Source organism: Humulus lupulus, chromosome 7, assembly GCF_963169125.1.
Source record: "Humulus lupulus chromosome 7, drHumLupu1.1, whole genome shotgun sequence".
Classification (NCBI taxonomy): Eukaryota; Viridiplantae; Streptophyta; class Magnoliopsida; order Rosales; family Cannabaceae; genus Humulus; species Humulus lupulus.
This window is the reverse complement of record NC_084799.1, coordinates 57,524,913-57,540,814: the sequence shown is the minus strand read 5'-3', so window position 1 is coordinate 57,540,814 and position 15,902 is coordinate 57,524,913. Positions and strand designations below refer to the sequence as shown.

General features: G+C 31.5%; 1 protein-coding gene across 1 annotated transcript; it reads right to left on the bottom strand.

Moving 5' to 3' along the window:
- Positions 1–6,602: 6,602 nt before the first annotated feature.
- LOC133789631 (uncharacterized) lies at positions 6,603–7,472 on the bottom strand. The gene is made up of 3 exons (XM_062227418.1): positions 7,397–7,472; positions 6,877–7,050; positions 6,603–6,795 (listed from the first exon to the last, which is right to left on the bottom strand). The coding sequence occupies exons 1-3, from the start codon at positions 7,435–7,437 to the stop codon at positions 6,687–6,689; spliced, it is 324 nt and encodes a 107-aa protein (XP_062083402.1). The 5' UTR covers positions 7,438–7,472; the 3' UTR covers positions 6,603–6,686.
- Between the last annotated feature and the right edge of the window lie 8,430 nt (positions 7,473–15,902).

The window sequence follows — 15,902 nt, the reverse complement described above, 5'->3', positions numbered from 1 at the left end:
TATTGGACAAAGTGGGAGCATTTGCGTATAGACTAGCCCTACTGCCAGCACTAGCAGATAGTCACAACGTGTTCCACATCTTGATGCTACGCAAGTATGTGTCAGACCCGTCTCACGTCCTCAAGTACGATACGATAGCAGTCCAGAAAGACTTAAGTTATGAGGAACGACCGGTTAGCATCCTGGATAAGGGGATGAAGCAGTTACGGTCCAAAAGCTTTCCTATAGTCAAAGTCCTATGGAGTAATAGTTTTGAATGATAGGCAACGTGGGAGTTGGAGGAGGACATGCAAAGCCGGTATCCGGAATTATTTGGTAAGTAAATTTCGAGGACGAAATTCTTTTTAGTAGAGGAGAATTGTAGAGTCCAAAGAACTGTACTTAGCTAAGTTAGATAGTAGTATAATAGTAATAATAGTATTATCTTTATGACTGTGGATTTTTGGTTCAGACCGGGATTTATTTGGACACTCAAAGTAGTACTTGTAGATTTTCTAAGTTTAACCTATAGTTTAGGAATATTAATTTTAACCTAAGGTTTGATTAATATGACTGATATTGAGGATAATATTTATTATACTATAAGGTTTAGATAAGAACCAATAAGATAATAGCACATGTTATGTATAGGTTTATTAATGATTAAGTATTTTGAGGATTAAATTTATTAAGGTTAAAATTTGAATACCCTAGGGTCAGTCAGTAGCTTTGAAAACATTAGAAGGCTTAGTCAAGGTTGTTTACTCAATTTAAATTAAGCTAAAAATGTGTAATTTTGTGTTTAAATATTCAGCGTATGCCGATATATCGCAGCTATAGGGGACGATATATCGCAGCACGAAGATATGAAAAACACTAAACGTTGCACGATTGCCTCAGGCATACTGGCCCAGGCGATATATCGCCTACAGGGGGCGATATATCGCCTCTCTCAGCATATTTTGAAAGTTTTCAAAAACGTTCTCCATTCAAACCTTCAACCTCTTGATAAGTCCAGCATCTTTTTGAATGAGTCTTCAGCCTCTGCTGAACGATAATTCAAATTATTTTCACTTAAAAAGCTATTATTTTTATTCAACTTAAATGAAGATCTTTTCATTCCTAAACTCTATAAATACTAGTACCCAGCCATTTATTCATCTATTACTCTAAGTTCAGAGGCTGCAAGTTGCTAGGTGAGTGTGAAAGTGTAAACACTTGGGTTGGGAATTATAAGCTTGATCACTATAAGCATACCAAAACACTTGGGAAGTAAGGTTCTATTCACATTTCGGTTCAAGGTTTAGATTGATCATAGAAGTACTCAAGGTATCCCAAACTTTAGTCCATTTCGGTATTATTTTCTTTAAAGTTCTCATAGTCTTCTAACTCATTCTAACCTTATTCTTATTCTTGTTTAGGAAATCCAAGTTCTTAAGCACAAGGTTTTTGGTAAGTATATTTTGATAGCATAGTTCCTTCTTCACTTTCATCCCTTTTCTTCAATACACTCACCATATTATAAATGGTTTTTAGGAGTGTTCTAAGGTCCCAAATCAGTTCTCATATCCTGATTATTTTGGTAAGGAAAATAGGATAGGATTTATGTGTTATATGCTTTTATATGTTATCTTGTGATTTTATGTTATGTAATATGTTATGTTAAGTATGATTGTAGACTTGGGCATATGACCTATATGACTAACAAGCCCCAAATAGATTATGGGCATATGAATTGCTTAGCTAGAAAGACCCCACAAATCTAATGGGCATATGACTTGTTTAGTTTATGGGAGCCCAAGTAATAATGGCCATTATAGTATGTATGTGACATAAGTGTTATGGTATGTTTTTATGTTGCATTATGAATTTTTATGTATATGGCTATATGTTAGATTTTCCTTGCTGGGCATTAGGCTCATTCCTTTGATGTTTATATGTGTAGGAAAATAGCTATAGTGGTGGGAAAGGTTCGTGGATGCTTGGGGAATGTGTATTGAGGCGGAATGGATTCAAGGAGCCGAGAGTTTCGATTCGAGGATGAAGTCTTTACTTATGGTTTTATGTGTATTTTTTTCCGCACTTATTTATGTAATCTCTTTTAGTTACCATTATGTTATGTTTTGATTTTAAAACAATGGGATCCTATATCCTATTTGAGATTTTATGTAAGTTTAACATTTGTTTTACAAGTTTTAATAAAGTTATGATCTTTTCACTTGTAAGTTCTGTTAAGGATTAGGGTCTATGTGTAGTTTTCATTAATGGTCCAAAGTCTTGAGTAGTTGGGTCATTACACTAGAACTTATAAAAAAGAGTTTTTCAAGGAAATCATTTGAACATATAAAAAGCCAAATCAGCTAAAATCTCACAAATCAAACTAGTACTACATACTATGTTATAAGTTTATAGAATCACCAGCTGCCACAAATCTAAAGCTAGTGAGCACCATGATGTGAGGTGGATATCATTTAATGAACCAAAATATAATGACCAAAAAACAAAAAATATAATATTGTCTCTGTACAGAACAACCCACTCATGAATGAGGGGTTTTGGAAGAGCAAATTGAAAGAAAAAAATTGCTTAGCTTACCTTCTAAAGTTTTATCCTTTTAAGCCCTTAATCTTTTTCTTTGCAATTCTCTTGCTCAATCATCTTTACATATATCATTCAAAGCTTTAAAGTAGTATAAATCTATTAATTTTCCCATGAAGCTAAGTACTTAATATTAATTACATTATCTTTATCATCTAAATAGAGAAATATAAGCAACTAATACACAAACAAAAGACATTTTTTTAATTCTTAAATGGTAAAGTAATAATTCACAAGTTCATATATAATTATAACAGAAAACAACAAATCAACAAAAGGATCAAATACTCAAAAAAGATGGATATATATATACACAAATAATTGTTAGCAAAAATGACTTAATTGCCAACACATGCACCCGTAAAAGCCATGATGGTGTTAAGAATATTAAACCATTTCAAATGTTTAAGTGACCAAAACATCAAATTTTGGTATAATATATACTTAATTCCATATATATTAAGTATGTCTTTATATATATAAGTCATGTGGTTCTATATATTAACCACAATGCAATTATTAAAGTTCAAGCAAAGAATAAAAGAAATTGGATTAGCATCACTCTTGCTAAGATTAATGTTCTTGTCCATCATTGAAAGAAACAACAAGTTAATATATATATAATATTAAGCTTTGGAAGATAAGAATAGAACTTAGTTCAACAAACATAAATAAAGTATAAAATTTGAAAAATAAAGCTCTGTTTTTTTTTAAAAGAACCATCACCACCCTTCATACCCAAAATATGGTCTCCAATGTCATTATTTCATCCAATATGGTGTCATTTCAATATATATATTTTTACTTTAATTTGTACATGCCATTCAATACTACATATATAAAAATATATTAAACCCCTATGTATTACGCAAAACTGCTAGGCATATACATGTAAAATAAGATTTTAATGACCTCACTTTTAATATTTTCCGATACTAATGCAATATATGAATAAAATAATAATAGTTTTGGCTATCACTAATCAAATAAATGAATTAAAATACAATAGTACATAAATGATAATTTTTTTTTGTTGGAAGGGGCATAAAAACGGTTCAACTTTACTCCATGATTGCAAGTTGCTGAAAATGTAGGGCTGTTTTGGAAAATAAATAAAGAAGCTATTTGATTAATTATGTAAGTACAAGTCTTCAATTTTAACCATATATCCATAAGAAACTGAGAAAAAGAGCAACAAAAACATAACACGGCTACTAAAACCAATAGCATGCAAAGCCTAAGGGTGTGGTTTGTGTCCGTAGCCACCACCAAAAAAATAAATAACAAAACAACAGACTAACACATCTTGCAAGGGAGTTTAATTACCCAACCTTGACAACTTTTTGTGGGCTTTTATGGAAAAGTCACCCAAACACTAGAGGTTTTCTTCATTATATAAAGTTTTAGCCTTTTTTAATCACTAGTTGACTCTTACAATCACCATTTTACTCAAACCAACGGGAACCAATGAGAATCAACAACTACAAAGACAAAGTAAAGTGGTCAGTACATGAATAGAGAACAAAACACCAGCAGAAAAGCAAGCAAAGAAGAAAAACTAAGAATAGAAACAACAAGCCAAACCATGAGACTGAGGGGTCTCTCTATGCAAGTCTATTCCAGAAACTTAGTTAAGGCACACACAAACACAAACTCGCACACAAGTGTGGAGGTGAAGTAAAAGAATATGTGTGTGGGGGCAGAGTGTGAGATGGTTATAGGAAAGCCTCTACCAACCTTATGGAACTCTACTGTGAACAATGTCTTATTAGTAAGTAGGGTTTTCTTTTACCCTTTATTTTTCCTTCTCTTCCAATCAAAAGACAATCTTCAGTCTTCTAGAACCATTATTCAAATATATATATATATATAAATGAAGAGCATATATGGCACTAATGGGCCATTGATTTTTTCTGTTCGAACAAAATAAAAAAATTCACAACAAATTGAAGCAACATATTTGTCATTTATTTATACAAGTCTCTTAGAGTCATTTAAACAAAAACATTATGTGCAAACAAAGAAAGAAAACTATATATATATATATATATATGAACATAAAAACCATACCCATTTCACTGAAAGCAAACAAAAGAGACAGGGACAAAACAAATGACAATAACAAATCACTAACATAGACTAGATCAATATCAAACAGATTTAACACATTTATATTTCGGCATGCCAAGAGACCCATTTAAATATAATAAAGGAGTGTCCTTGAGTATGAATGAGTCTATGATAAAGACTAAATCAACCACGTAGATTTGCAATAGCAACAACAAAAAGTTCATTCATTATTGTTCCATTACCAGCAGATTACGTATATGTCTTATGGCATGCCTAATGTGGGGATACTCCAGTAAACACATTAGGCATACAATTTCGTTTAAGGACACCAAGGTAGTTCCAATGAAACCCATGAAAAGAAATAGAACTTTTAGGTTTTGTTATATTAGTGATGGTAGTACACATATTAAAATCAAAATAAAATCCATAATTTATCCATGGCCTAATAATTGTAACTGTTGCATAACACAGATGCATTCAGACAAAATGATCATTACATGAGCTCATCTTATATGAGTATAAGTATATAATTTTTAATAAAATCCAATATAAAACTAAAAAATGATCCTATAGTGAAAATGCACTGCACGAAAATAACAATATAATTGATAGCCAACATGAAAAAACCTGCAGCTTTTTCAAAACTAGTAATCTTGGGGCAATTCCAAAAGCACGAAATGCATGAAAAATATTCAAGTAACTTTTGAACACATCAAATTGATATGAGCAATAGAACCTAAAATGGGAGAACCACCTTCAGTGTGAAATTATTATAAGACTATAAAAGTTTCAAACAAATGAGTAATGAGTGCAGATGACAGGAGAGGGTGCTTTTTCAATCTCAAAATAGACGGATAACATCTGTGAGAACTACATACAAATAGACAAACAAAAAAAAATCTCCTCAATTGGTGCTACTGCTACTCTCAATTTTATTCCTTGAATATTGAAAATTTTCTCCATATAAATAATGTTACATGCTGAAACATTTGTGGGTGTTTACAATTCAGTCTCATAATTGTATTTCAAACCAATTGGAGATTCAGTCATAGGAAAGTATTGTATGACTAAAATGGTTTCAAACCAAAGAAAGAAAGAGATAATGATGCAAAATGATTGACAATATATATGACAAAATAAATTACTTCTTGGTGGATGTATCACTACTACAAAAAAGGCTTTTCTCTGCGGTTTTTTTACTCAATACACTGCGGTTTTCGAGAGTATTGAAAAGCGCAGTGCATTCGACCGCAGAGAAAAGTGTTACGCAAACCGCGGAGAAAAGAGACCTTTCTCTGCAGTTTGTTTATTACAACCGCAGAGAAAAGTCTCTTTTCTCCGCAGTTTGCTTACTAAAACCGCAGAGAAAAGAGCTTCTCATTAAAAAAAAAAATCAATTTCGGTTGATAACCCAGCATTTTTAATAAAAAAAATTAATTTTCAATTTTAATTATACATAATTATTTTCAATAGCATAACTAATTTGTTAAATTGTTATATATATATTTCATATCTAATACAAAATAATTGGCTAGTAATGAATCAAAGACTTTAATCATTCTAACCAATATAAGTTAGCACTTTAATCTTACATACATACAAAAATTTAGATTTCATAAACAAATGGCATTAATCTAGCTAACCAATTACTTTGTAGTGGTAGTAGATCCTCTTTGACATTGAATTGCTTTTTGTCAAACCACTGCAAAATTGAAAAGTTAATATAGATTAGATAATTAAATACTATATCTAGTTTTTCTTAAGCAAAAAAGAGTTTAAAATATAACATACTTTCTTCTTGATAACTTCTGCCGGATTCGGTGCATTTACAAGATCATAAATGTATCTTAGTACATAATAACCACATTCATGACTTTCAGGTTGTTTTGGACAAGAACCTCTCACCAATTTTGTAAATGTGCCGATGTATTCATTTTCCAAACATTATGCGTATGCTCTACAAAAATTAAAATTAATTAAATACATATTATGCTCTCAACTTTTAAAAATTAATAATGCATACATTACAATTGAAGAACTTACTTTCCCATAACCTCCGTAATTATTGGTGGAGATTTATGATTTTTTAAAGGGTCCAAAATTATGGTCATCCCCCGCATCATCACGAGCACCAACATCCAATGTCGACTAAGATAATAATAAAATATGGTTATTATAAAATTAAAATTCAACCATAGTAGTGATAATGTTTAAGTAGTTCGTTCTTACTCAACAATCCAAGGAATGAAATATATTTTGCCTCGTCTATCCATAGTCATCATCCATTTGGCTATAAGATCCACCGTATAGTTTTTACTTTCATCATTGCCAATAGAAAGATGTTCGGTGTCAAAAAATTTATATAATTGTCGTGAATTTGGGTGCATGCTTTCCCAAATGCATCTGTAGAGAATCAATCATTCATATTACATTTTCAATTAATAAATTAATATCGTCAAAAAACAATTGGGCAGAGTTTCCTCTGTTTCTATAGCATATCCAAAATTATTAGAACCTATAAATTCAATTCAGAGAAAACATACAACAAACAACATGCATGTTCTCAACCATAAGCCACCGCAGCACACAAAATTCGCAGAACCTACTTCACTAAGACACACATGTTCTCAACCTTCTGTTATCTCCGCAGCACACAATTTCATCTCAGAACTTACTTCACTATGGATGAATATCTAATATATTCAAACTCCTCTAATAGTTTGTAATGACATAACGGATTGATACATACCTCATACCAAACAGCATAGCTAAGGATCCAATATTATCCATGGAGGCTGCTTGATAAACGTCTTCCGAAGTGATGAAGATAGTCTCGCGTTCTCCTATAAATTCTGGGTCAACAGGAACTTGTACAACCCCATCTATTCCTTTATTGGAATAATACTCCTTCACTATAAATTTTAGACTTAGATCAATTTTTTCCCATTGGTTATCTGTTAACCAATTTGAAGGTTCTGGTTGAGTTATTTCAGCGGATTTACACCATGCCTACTACTTAGAGATTTATGTGGATTTACACCATCAGCAGCTAGACCTAGACGAAGATGTCTTGCTTCAGTTTTAAATTCTGGATTTAAGTTATTAACTTTTTTCCAAGCCTGCGAATCTGCAGGATGTCGAAGTTTACCATCTTTCACTCGCCTAGTCTCATGCCATATTAAGTTTTCAGAGTGTTCTGCACTTCGATATAATCGCTTAAGCCGCGGAATCAAAGGCAAGTACCACATCACTTTCTGAGGAATAAGTTTCCTAATCTCCTTACTCTTGGTAGGTTTGTAGCGGGGTGAATCACATTCTGGGCAAGTGTCCATGTCTGCATACTCTTTACGATATAACACACAATCGTTCGGGCATGCATGGATCTTCTCATACTTCAAGCCTACGCAATTTAAAGTTTTCTTCACTTCATACGTAGACTCAAGGAAGCAATTATCTGACGACAAAATCTCTTTAAAAGCAGCTAAAAATTGACTAAAACATGTATCACTAACTCCATTTTCTGCTTTTATGTTGTAAAATTTTACCATCTTTGGTAATCTTTGTTTCAGACAACCATTGAATAATGGTTTATCTGCATCTCTAACCAATTTATCAAATTTTGAAGGATCATCAACAAACTCTTCTTGTGCTTCATCGAGCAATTCCATAGGATGATCGTCAAAATCACTATAACCCAAATCATCAACCCCTCGCCTCCCGAATGGATATGGATTATTATTTTTCAATGATTCCCCATGCCAATACCATGTACGATAACTTGTATCAAATCCCCGACAAAATACATGATTTTTTATCATGGTAATATTTCTTTTTGTTCCATTACCACAATCTATACATGGACAATGAATTCTTTCCGGATCACTACAATTTGTTTGGAAAAATTCTAAAAATTGGTTGAATCCGTCTTGAAATTGTTGTGTTTCTCTATCCTCAAGAATCCATGATTTATCCATAATGATAATATCTACCTAATTCCTAAGTTGATTAAGAAAAGAAAATTAGTATAGTAATACTCTAAAATTATGTTCAATTATTAAATTATAAAATGAAATGGGCAGAGTTTCATTTATTTCTATAACATATCCAAAATTCATATGTATTTAAAATTTCAACAAAAACAAAAACAACATTATTATTATATATAGTAACTTATAAAACATGTTCAACTAATATCATCAAAAAAAAATTGGGCAGAGTTTCCTCTGTATTTATAGCATATCCCAAGTTATCTACCTATAAATTCACATCAAACAAAACATATAACAAACAACATGCATGTTCTCAACCATAAGTCACCGCAGCACACAAAAAATTCACAGATCCTACTTCACTAAGACACACATGTTCTCAACCTTCTGTTATCTCCGCTGCACACAATTTTATCTCAGACCCTACTTCACTATGGATGAATATCTAATATATTCAAACTCCTCTAACAATAGTTTGTAAATATAAAAAATAAAAATAAAAAATTAAGTAGTAATTACTACTTACCTTAAAAATTAATATTCAACAATTTCAACCTCACACTCAAACAAATATTTCCTACAATAAAAAGTTAAACATTAGTAAATATATGGTAATTGAATTGATCCTAAAATAATATAATTAACAAAAATATACTTTAAAAAAATCATTACCTAAATAATATACAAAATTATGCAAGCACTAATTTTTAATATAAAAAATTATGTAAACAACATTATTATAAATAAAATAATACAAAAATACCCTAAAACCGAAATATACATTAAAGAAATCAATTTTTAGTGATCAATACACGTTTTAAACAATGAAAATGTCTTCCAATCCTATATAAAATTTCAAAAATATTAAAAAAAATAACCATATAAACATACATAGAAACCACCATTAAACCCACACAAAATTTCTTCATTTTTACCCTAAAACTTCAAAATAACTCAAGATTAAGTATATATACATGCTTTCAAGCTTTAATATGCAAGGAAATGGAAAAATAAAATGGACAATGTGGGGCTTACCCGTGGGTAAGGACGGTGGTGGGAGAGCTTCGGCCGTGTCTCTGTGAAGGGGAAGAAGATGTGCAAATGAGAGGGAAAAATAGGATTTTGTGCTTAAGTGGGTGGAGACCACTTTTTTGCGCGGTTATATACCCAAAACCGCAGAGAAAAGTGGACTTTTCTCTGCAGTTTTGGGTATAGAACCGTGGAGAAAAGTGGGGAAAAGTTCTACACTTTTCTCTGCGGTTTTAGACCCAAAACCGCAGAGAAAAGTGAGTCATTCAAACCTTTCACTGCGTTTTTTTTAAAACCGCAATAAAATAGGGCGCGGGCATTAAATATAATTTTTTTGACTCTTTCAAACATTTTCTCTGCGCTTTTTATTTATTGTTTAAAAAAAACCGCAGAGAAAGCCTATATTTGTAGTAGTGTATGAACTTTAACTCTAACAATATAATATAACTCTCAGTAACTGAGTTTAAATAAAATGAAAAGTAATTTTTATTTAACCACTCCAACTCTCTATATATGAGCTTAGATATATATAGTTTGGTTTCTTATATTCCTTAGAATACATAGGCATATCATATATTTGATCCATAACCTATACTCAATAACACAAAAAATCATACCGCATATAAATACATATATATGACTTTCTCAACCTTCTAAATATATTCATAGTCCTTATAATATGAAACAAGTTAAATACATACATAAATAAAATAGTTCAATTTCACTACAATTTTAACTATATCTTGTATAATAATTTTAACAAGCTTAATCTGCCATATAGTCCACTAGAATAACAACATAATTTGAGGGTGAAGACAATCTTTATCATTGATTAGATAAAGTAATATAAAAGAATTTAAATCAGTCAAACATAGAACCTAACTGCTTTGAAACATGTTACCACACTTAGCTAACTAAAAACAAAAACAAAGCACACCAACACACCAAATATTATACAAATTTGTGACAAAGAAATGAAGCAACTAGTTGAAAACAGAGGGAATTGATTTATAGAGAAAATCATCTCAACACGCACACAATTCGACTACTTGTCTTACTGAGCTCTTTCTTTCCAGAATCCTCTATAGCTTGCAATACATCTTGGGTCGAACTTGAAAATGTCAAAAACCCACGTGAAAAACAAAGTCTGCGCAGAGAAGAACTTGAAAATGGGTATTCATACACATTTACACGAAGAGAGGAAAAGGGTACCTTTCATGGGCAGAGAAGAACCGAAGCTTAATTGTCCTCCTCCTGGGCAGATGTGGTCGAGAAACGAAGAGAGAGGGGAATTGGGGACAGTGTGACTAGTGGGTTTTTTTCTTCATTTTTTGAAATTGGGACCGTGTGAAAAAAAAAATTGGGGGGGGGGGGGGCTAGGGAAAAATTAGGCGCCAAAAGATTAAGTCCCGCCTATACCTATACACTTATTTACCTATTATAATACTTTTTTAAAAGTGTTAAATTTTTGTGTTATGGAAAGGGGTTTTTGTTGTAGTGATTTTACCTACCTCGAATAGTAGCAAGAGGACCTAGATGGTTTCTATCACATAGTACGGTAATGAGTTAATGGCCATTAATATTGTAGTCCTATGTTTTATGATTTACGTTTTTACGTCATACGTTTTATGATTTATGTTTTTAGTCTTATGCTTTATGATATGTTTTAGTAGATTTTCCTTACTGGGCATTAGGCTCATTCTTTTTTATTTTTTATGGTGCAGGAAAATAAGCTTGGAAGGCGGGATGGATTCATGGCAGCTTTGGCATGTGTATTGGGCGAGGACTGAATGAATGGATTGATGGGAAAGATTGAGGATGACATTTTGTTTCAAGTCTTTTTAATTATGTATTTATGTTTTATTTCTGCATTTAGTATTTGAACAATTAATTAAAGATTTTTTTTTCCTTATGATTTTATGTAATAACATTGGGGTCCCGTATTTTTCGATTTTTTTTATAATAAAGTTATATTATCTTATGCATTTATTCCGAAATTGTAGTTATGCTTAGTAGTTTTTAATGGTCTGAGGTCTTTAAGTTAGTCCGGTCATTACACTACTTGTTACCCTCCCTCTGGTCAGAATTCCGACTGGGAGTGGATCAACAAAGTCAGGATGCACAATAAAAGTCCAATTATTTGGAAGGAATTTCCTTATTCCTTATTCTAATTCCTCTATCATCCAGCAATATTCCTGATAGGGAACAAAATGAAAATCATAATGATCGTGCTCACTAGATTCATCAGATGGTTTTAGAATGTCACGATTAAGGTCAATATCTGGTCGACTCCATTCAACTTCATCGACCAGAGTCTGTAGCAAGTCTGGGTCAATAGAATAATCACTCCCCCAGTGATCGCATGCATACATCTGGTGGAAATTATATGGGAGATGAGCTATTCGACCAGCCTATGTGTGTGCCTAACTAAGTTTGAGCTATTCGAAAAACACTATTCTACTTTCGAGTAGAAACTAGTGCGGATTTAAAAAGGCAAGTAGTACTTCTTTGAGTTTTCAAATGAAAAAAAAAATCCTCTCAAAGCCAACAACATGATCAAGGGTAATCCAAGACCTAACATCATTTTACTGCTCCCTAAACAGACATTTTCCTAGAAAATCAGTGATTTTTGCAACAAAAAAAAAACAGACTATTTTTTTGTAAAAAATCTAGAACATCAAGAACATACAAATATGAAATCTCCAAAAGATCCATGGAACTTATGTGACAAGTAACAAAGGGTCGTGCAAATGCAAAAACTGAAGTTGGAAACTTACTGTGACGACAATTTGGTTGAAAGACTGGGAGAAATTGCGACTTTTGGAAGAGGAAATAAAGAGCAAGGTCACAGTTTGAGAGGGTTTCAGAGATAAAGAAAGCTTTGAAAATTTGGAAAAGTAAAGAAGGAAAGTCTATAGGAAGACCTATTTATAGGTAACGACTCGGAAGCACGCAAGTGATGTCATCTTAAAAAAATTCATCATGAGTTTCTGAGGTGATGTGATGTCATGCGCATGGGTTGGTGAAAATGTGCCTCGTTTTTTGCTAAAATGGTGCAATGATAACAGAGTGGGAAAGTGTGACGGATGCTTAGGAAACCCAAAAGTTATCAGTTGCGTATTCGAGGAGGTGTGAACATTGCATATAAAAGAAAAGGTATGAGTTGTAAAGTGGAACAAAAGGTGAATAGTTGCTTACCTGGTTGAAGATTGGAATTTTATCTAGTGTTGGTCACCCTAGGATAAACTTGGAGGGCAAATGTTTAACCCAATTTTGATGGGTGATGTGGCTGCTATGAAGAAGACATATAGCGTCAAACCACATTAAATTCAGAGTGCTAGTTGAACTGAGCACCTTCTCGAGGAGGCTATGTCATAATATAAAAGGTTGTTTCGCAAAGAGCCAATAACCTACTCGATGATGGAGCAGGCTAGTGCCATCTCATGAATCTGCTCGGAGTACAAGACTTGTTTGTTAAGTAGCACGCTTTACCCAAAGATCTGGGTGTCACGAGACATTATCAAATATTCCAAGATATTTATGTAATTGATATTTAAATTGTATTATTCCTATATTATTTGAATATGTAACTGAATGTACTGATCTCACGCTTGCACATGTAGGGCCTAGATTTTCTTGTAAGGGCCCATAGTCCATTAAGACTGTCTATAAATAAGGGGTTTATTCATAAATTAACCCTAAGTGAAAGAGAGGAGAGAAAGAGCTAGAGATTTCTTTTGTAAGCACTCTACGTACAAAACCCTTCGAATTGTATTCTTTCGTCAGCTTAAGAAACTTAGTTGAACTTTGTTTCTTCTTGATCTTAAGACTGACTCTTTTCTGATAAATAAAAGCGCAAGTGGGTGTAGGTCATTACCAACTCTTCGGGTCGAACTACTATAAAATTCTTTATCTCATTTACTTGATTCTAATTCGTTTAATTCTTATTATGTTATATAAATTGACTCAGTGTCGTTGACCAAAACGCTGGTCAACAAAATAGAACACTGAAAAAATATATATAATGATGATTGAAAGGGAATATATAGTGATGATTGAAAATGAAGGTGTAATTATTTTATTCCGATTAATTTTTTCATTATTGGTGGATGCCTTTAGGAGTCTTTATTGGATAAGAAAACTAATGTTGTTGCAATAGCAATGTACCTTTCAACAGTTGGGTAATGTAGTTAGTTAATGAATTAGAATGAATTTTTGAGGGAGCTTTTTATAGTGGTATCTTATATTTCAGTTTCATTTGGTAATAAGGGTGCTGGAATATAATATCTTTCTACTTATGCTTCGATACATGCAAGTGACTACCTAATTTTTCTTGCAGATTTAAAGGAATTAATTGAAATATGGTGATTTGCATCACTGCTGAGTAAAATGAGATTTTCCTCAACTTGAAGGATAGTTAAAAAGAAAATTTAAGAGGGTTGGTATGCATTGGAGTGCGGAAAATTTTAAGAATTGATTGTGAAATATATAAACAATTGTGAATTCAATAAGGTATAATGTGTTTGTGACATGATTTTAATATTATATTGCCAAGTGTCTTCATAATGTACTCAAATCAACCAGAGTATCGTTCCATCTAAGTAACTTAGCATGATATTGATGTGAACTGTAATATCCACCTTTGCATATTTTGGGTATTATGGTAATTTAGTTGGAAATAGTGCACTTAAAGCAATTGTATTTGATAAATGGTTTAAATAAAATAAATAATTGTATTGAATTATTATATATATATAGAATATGTTCGATATTATGTTGATAATATTAAGTAAATATCATAAAATTCCAAAGTTTATCTATATGGTCTTAATCTTATATTGGTATGAGAGGATTGAGATTAAGATAATAAACTTGAAACGGTTCACAGTAAAATAAAGTTATAGAATCTTTAGATTAATTACTGTGCAGTTTTCTAGTATTATGAATACAAGTGATCTAAATCCGGGTCACTAGTGTAATAGGACACTTTAGTGAAGGTACTTTATATATAGTGATATATATAACTGGACCAGATGTGATTTGTTAAAACTTGTTTAATCATTGTTTCATAGTTTTAACCAAACATGTCAAACAATGATCATATACACGATGATCTTAATCCTGAGGTTACTATGAACTCCTATATATGTCATCTGATCCATAATTCATGCATTAAGGTTTGTCAGAATGATCAGGCTAAGAACAATTGTTTTGGGGACTTAATGGTATATATGGCTGGGGACATAGTTTAACAGATATGGAATTTATACATTCTTATAGATTGAATAATGGTTCCCTATTGGGCTGACTTTTGGATGAAAAAGTTATGAGCGCTCACGTCGCAAACTTTTTGTGACATAACCTTCACTAGTAAAATCAATGGTAAGCTAGGAACAAGATATAGTTAAAACGTTAAACGGTAATTTTATTCCCTTTTAATTATGAACCATTAATAGAGGATTAACGTTGTATGTAATAATTATATCGATGGACATTTTATTCTTTAATAAAGTACTCTGTAAATATATGTCTATAATTATCAAGAGTTCAATCTCATATTTATAGTGGAGTATTCATGAGATTAATAAATATGATTATATAATCAAAGAGCTTTGATTAATAATCTAATATTTATTGGAGCTTGATATTATAGATCCATAGGTCCCCAAGGTGGCTCTATCAACACCATATCAAGGTAAGAGTTGATACAATGGTAGATCTATAATTTAGAAATTTGAGAAGAATTTTATTCTTTGGGTCAAATATACAATTATATGATAATTGAGGATGAATAATTAATTTGGAATTAATTATAAAATTTTGAAAAATATGTTTATTAATTTAAATATAAATAATTTTGAAATATATATATATAAAAATTAATTAATTAATTTTTTAAATTAATTATTTTATTTGAGTGGGAGAAAATAAAATTGGTAAGTCAAAATAGTTTTTGATTTATTGAATTTAAAAAATATGATGATAATGATGATCATCAATTTCAATTTTGAATTTAAAATTCAAATTTTGAAATATGGTTGTAATCTTTTCCTTAAGAAAATAATACCCTATTTTGTGGAATGATTGATTTTAATTAAATAAATAAATAAAAAAAATTGCAATATCTCTCAAAAGGAAATACTACTATCCACGCATGACACAGTCCAGAGACTATACCATGCGTGTAGCAGTATACTGATAATGTATCATTATTGTTTTTATTTTTTATTTATTTAA

Coding starts and splice junctions, on each gene's coding strand:
- LOC133789631 (XM_062227418.1), bottom strand. CDS start 7,437: ATGGATAATATTGGATCCTTAGCTATGCTGTTTGGTATGAG. Junction 7,051..7,396: donor GCTATGCTGTTTGGTATGAG/GTATGTATCAAT, acceptor GATTCTCTACAG/ATGCATTTGGGAAAGCATGC. Junction 6,796..6,876: donor TTCATTCCTTGGATTGTTGA/GTAAGAACGAAC, acceptor TTATTATCTTAG/TCGACATTGGATGTTGGTGC.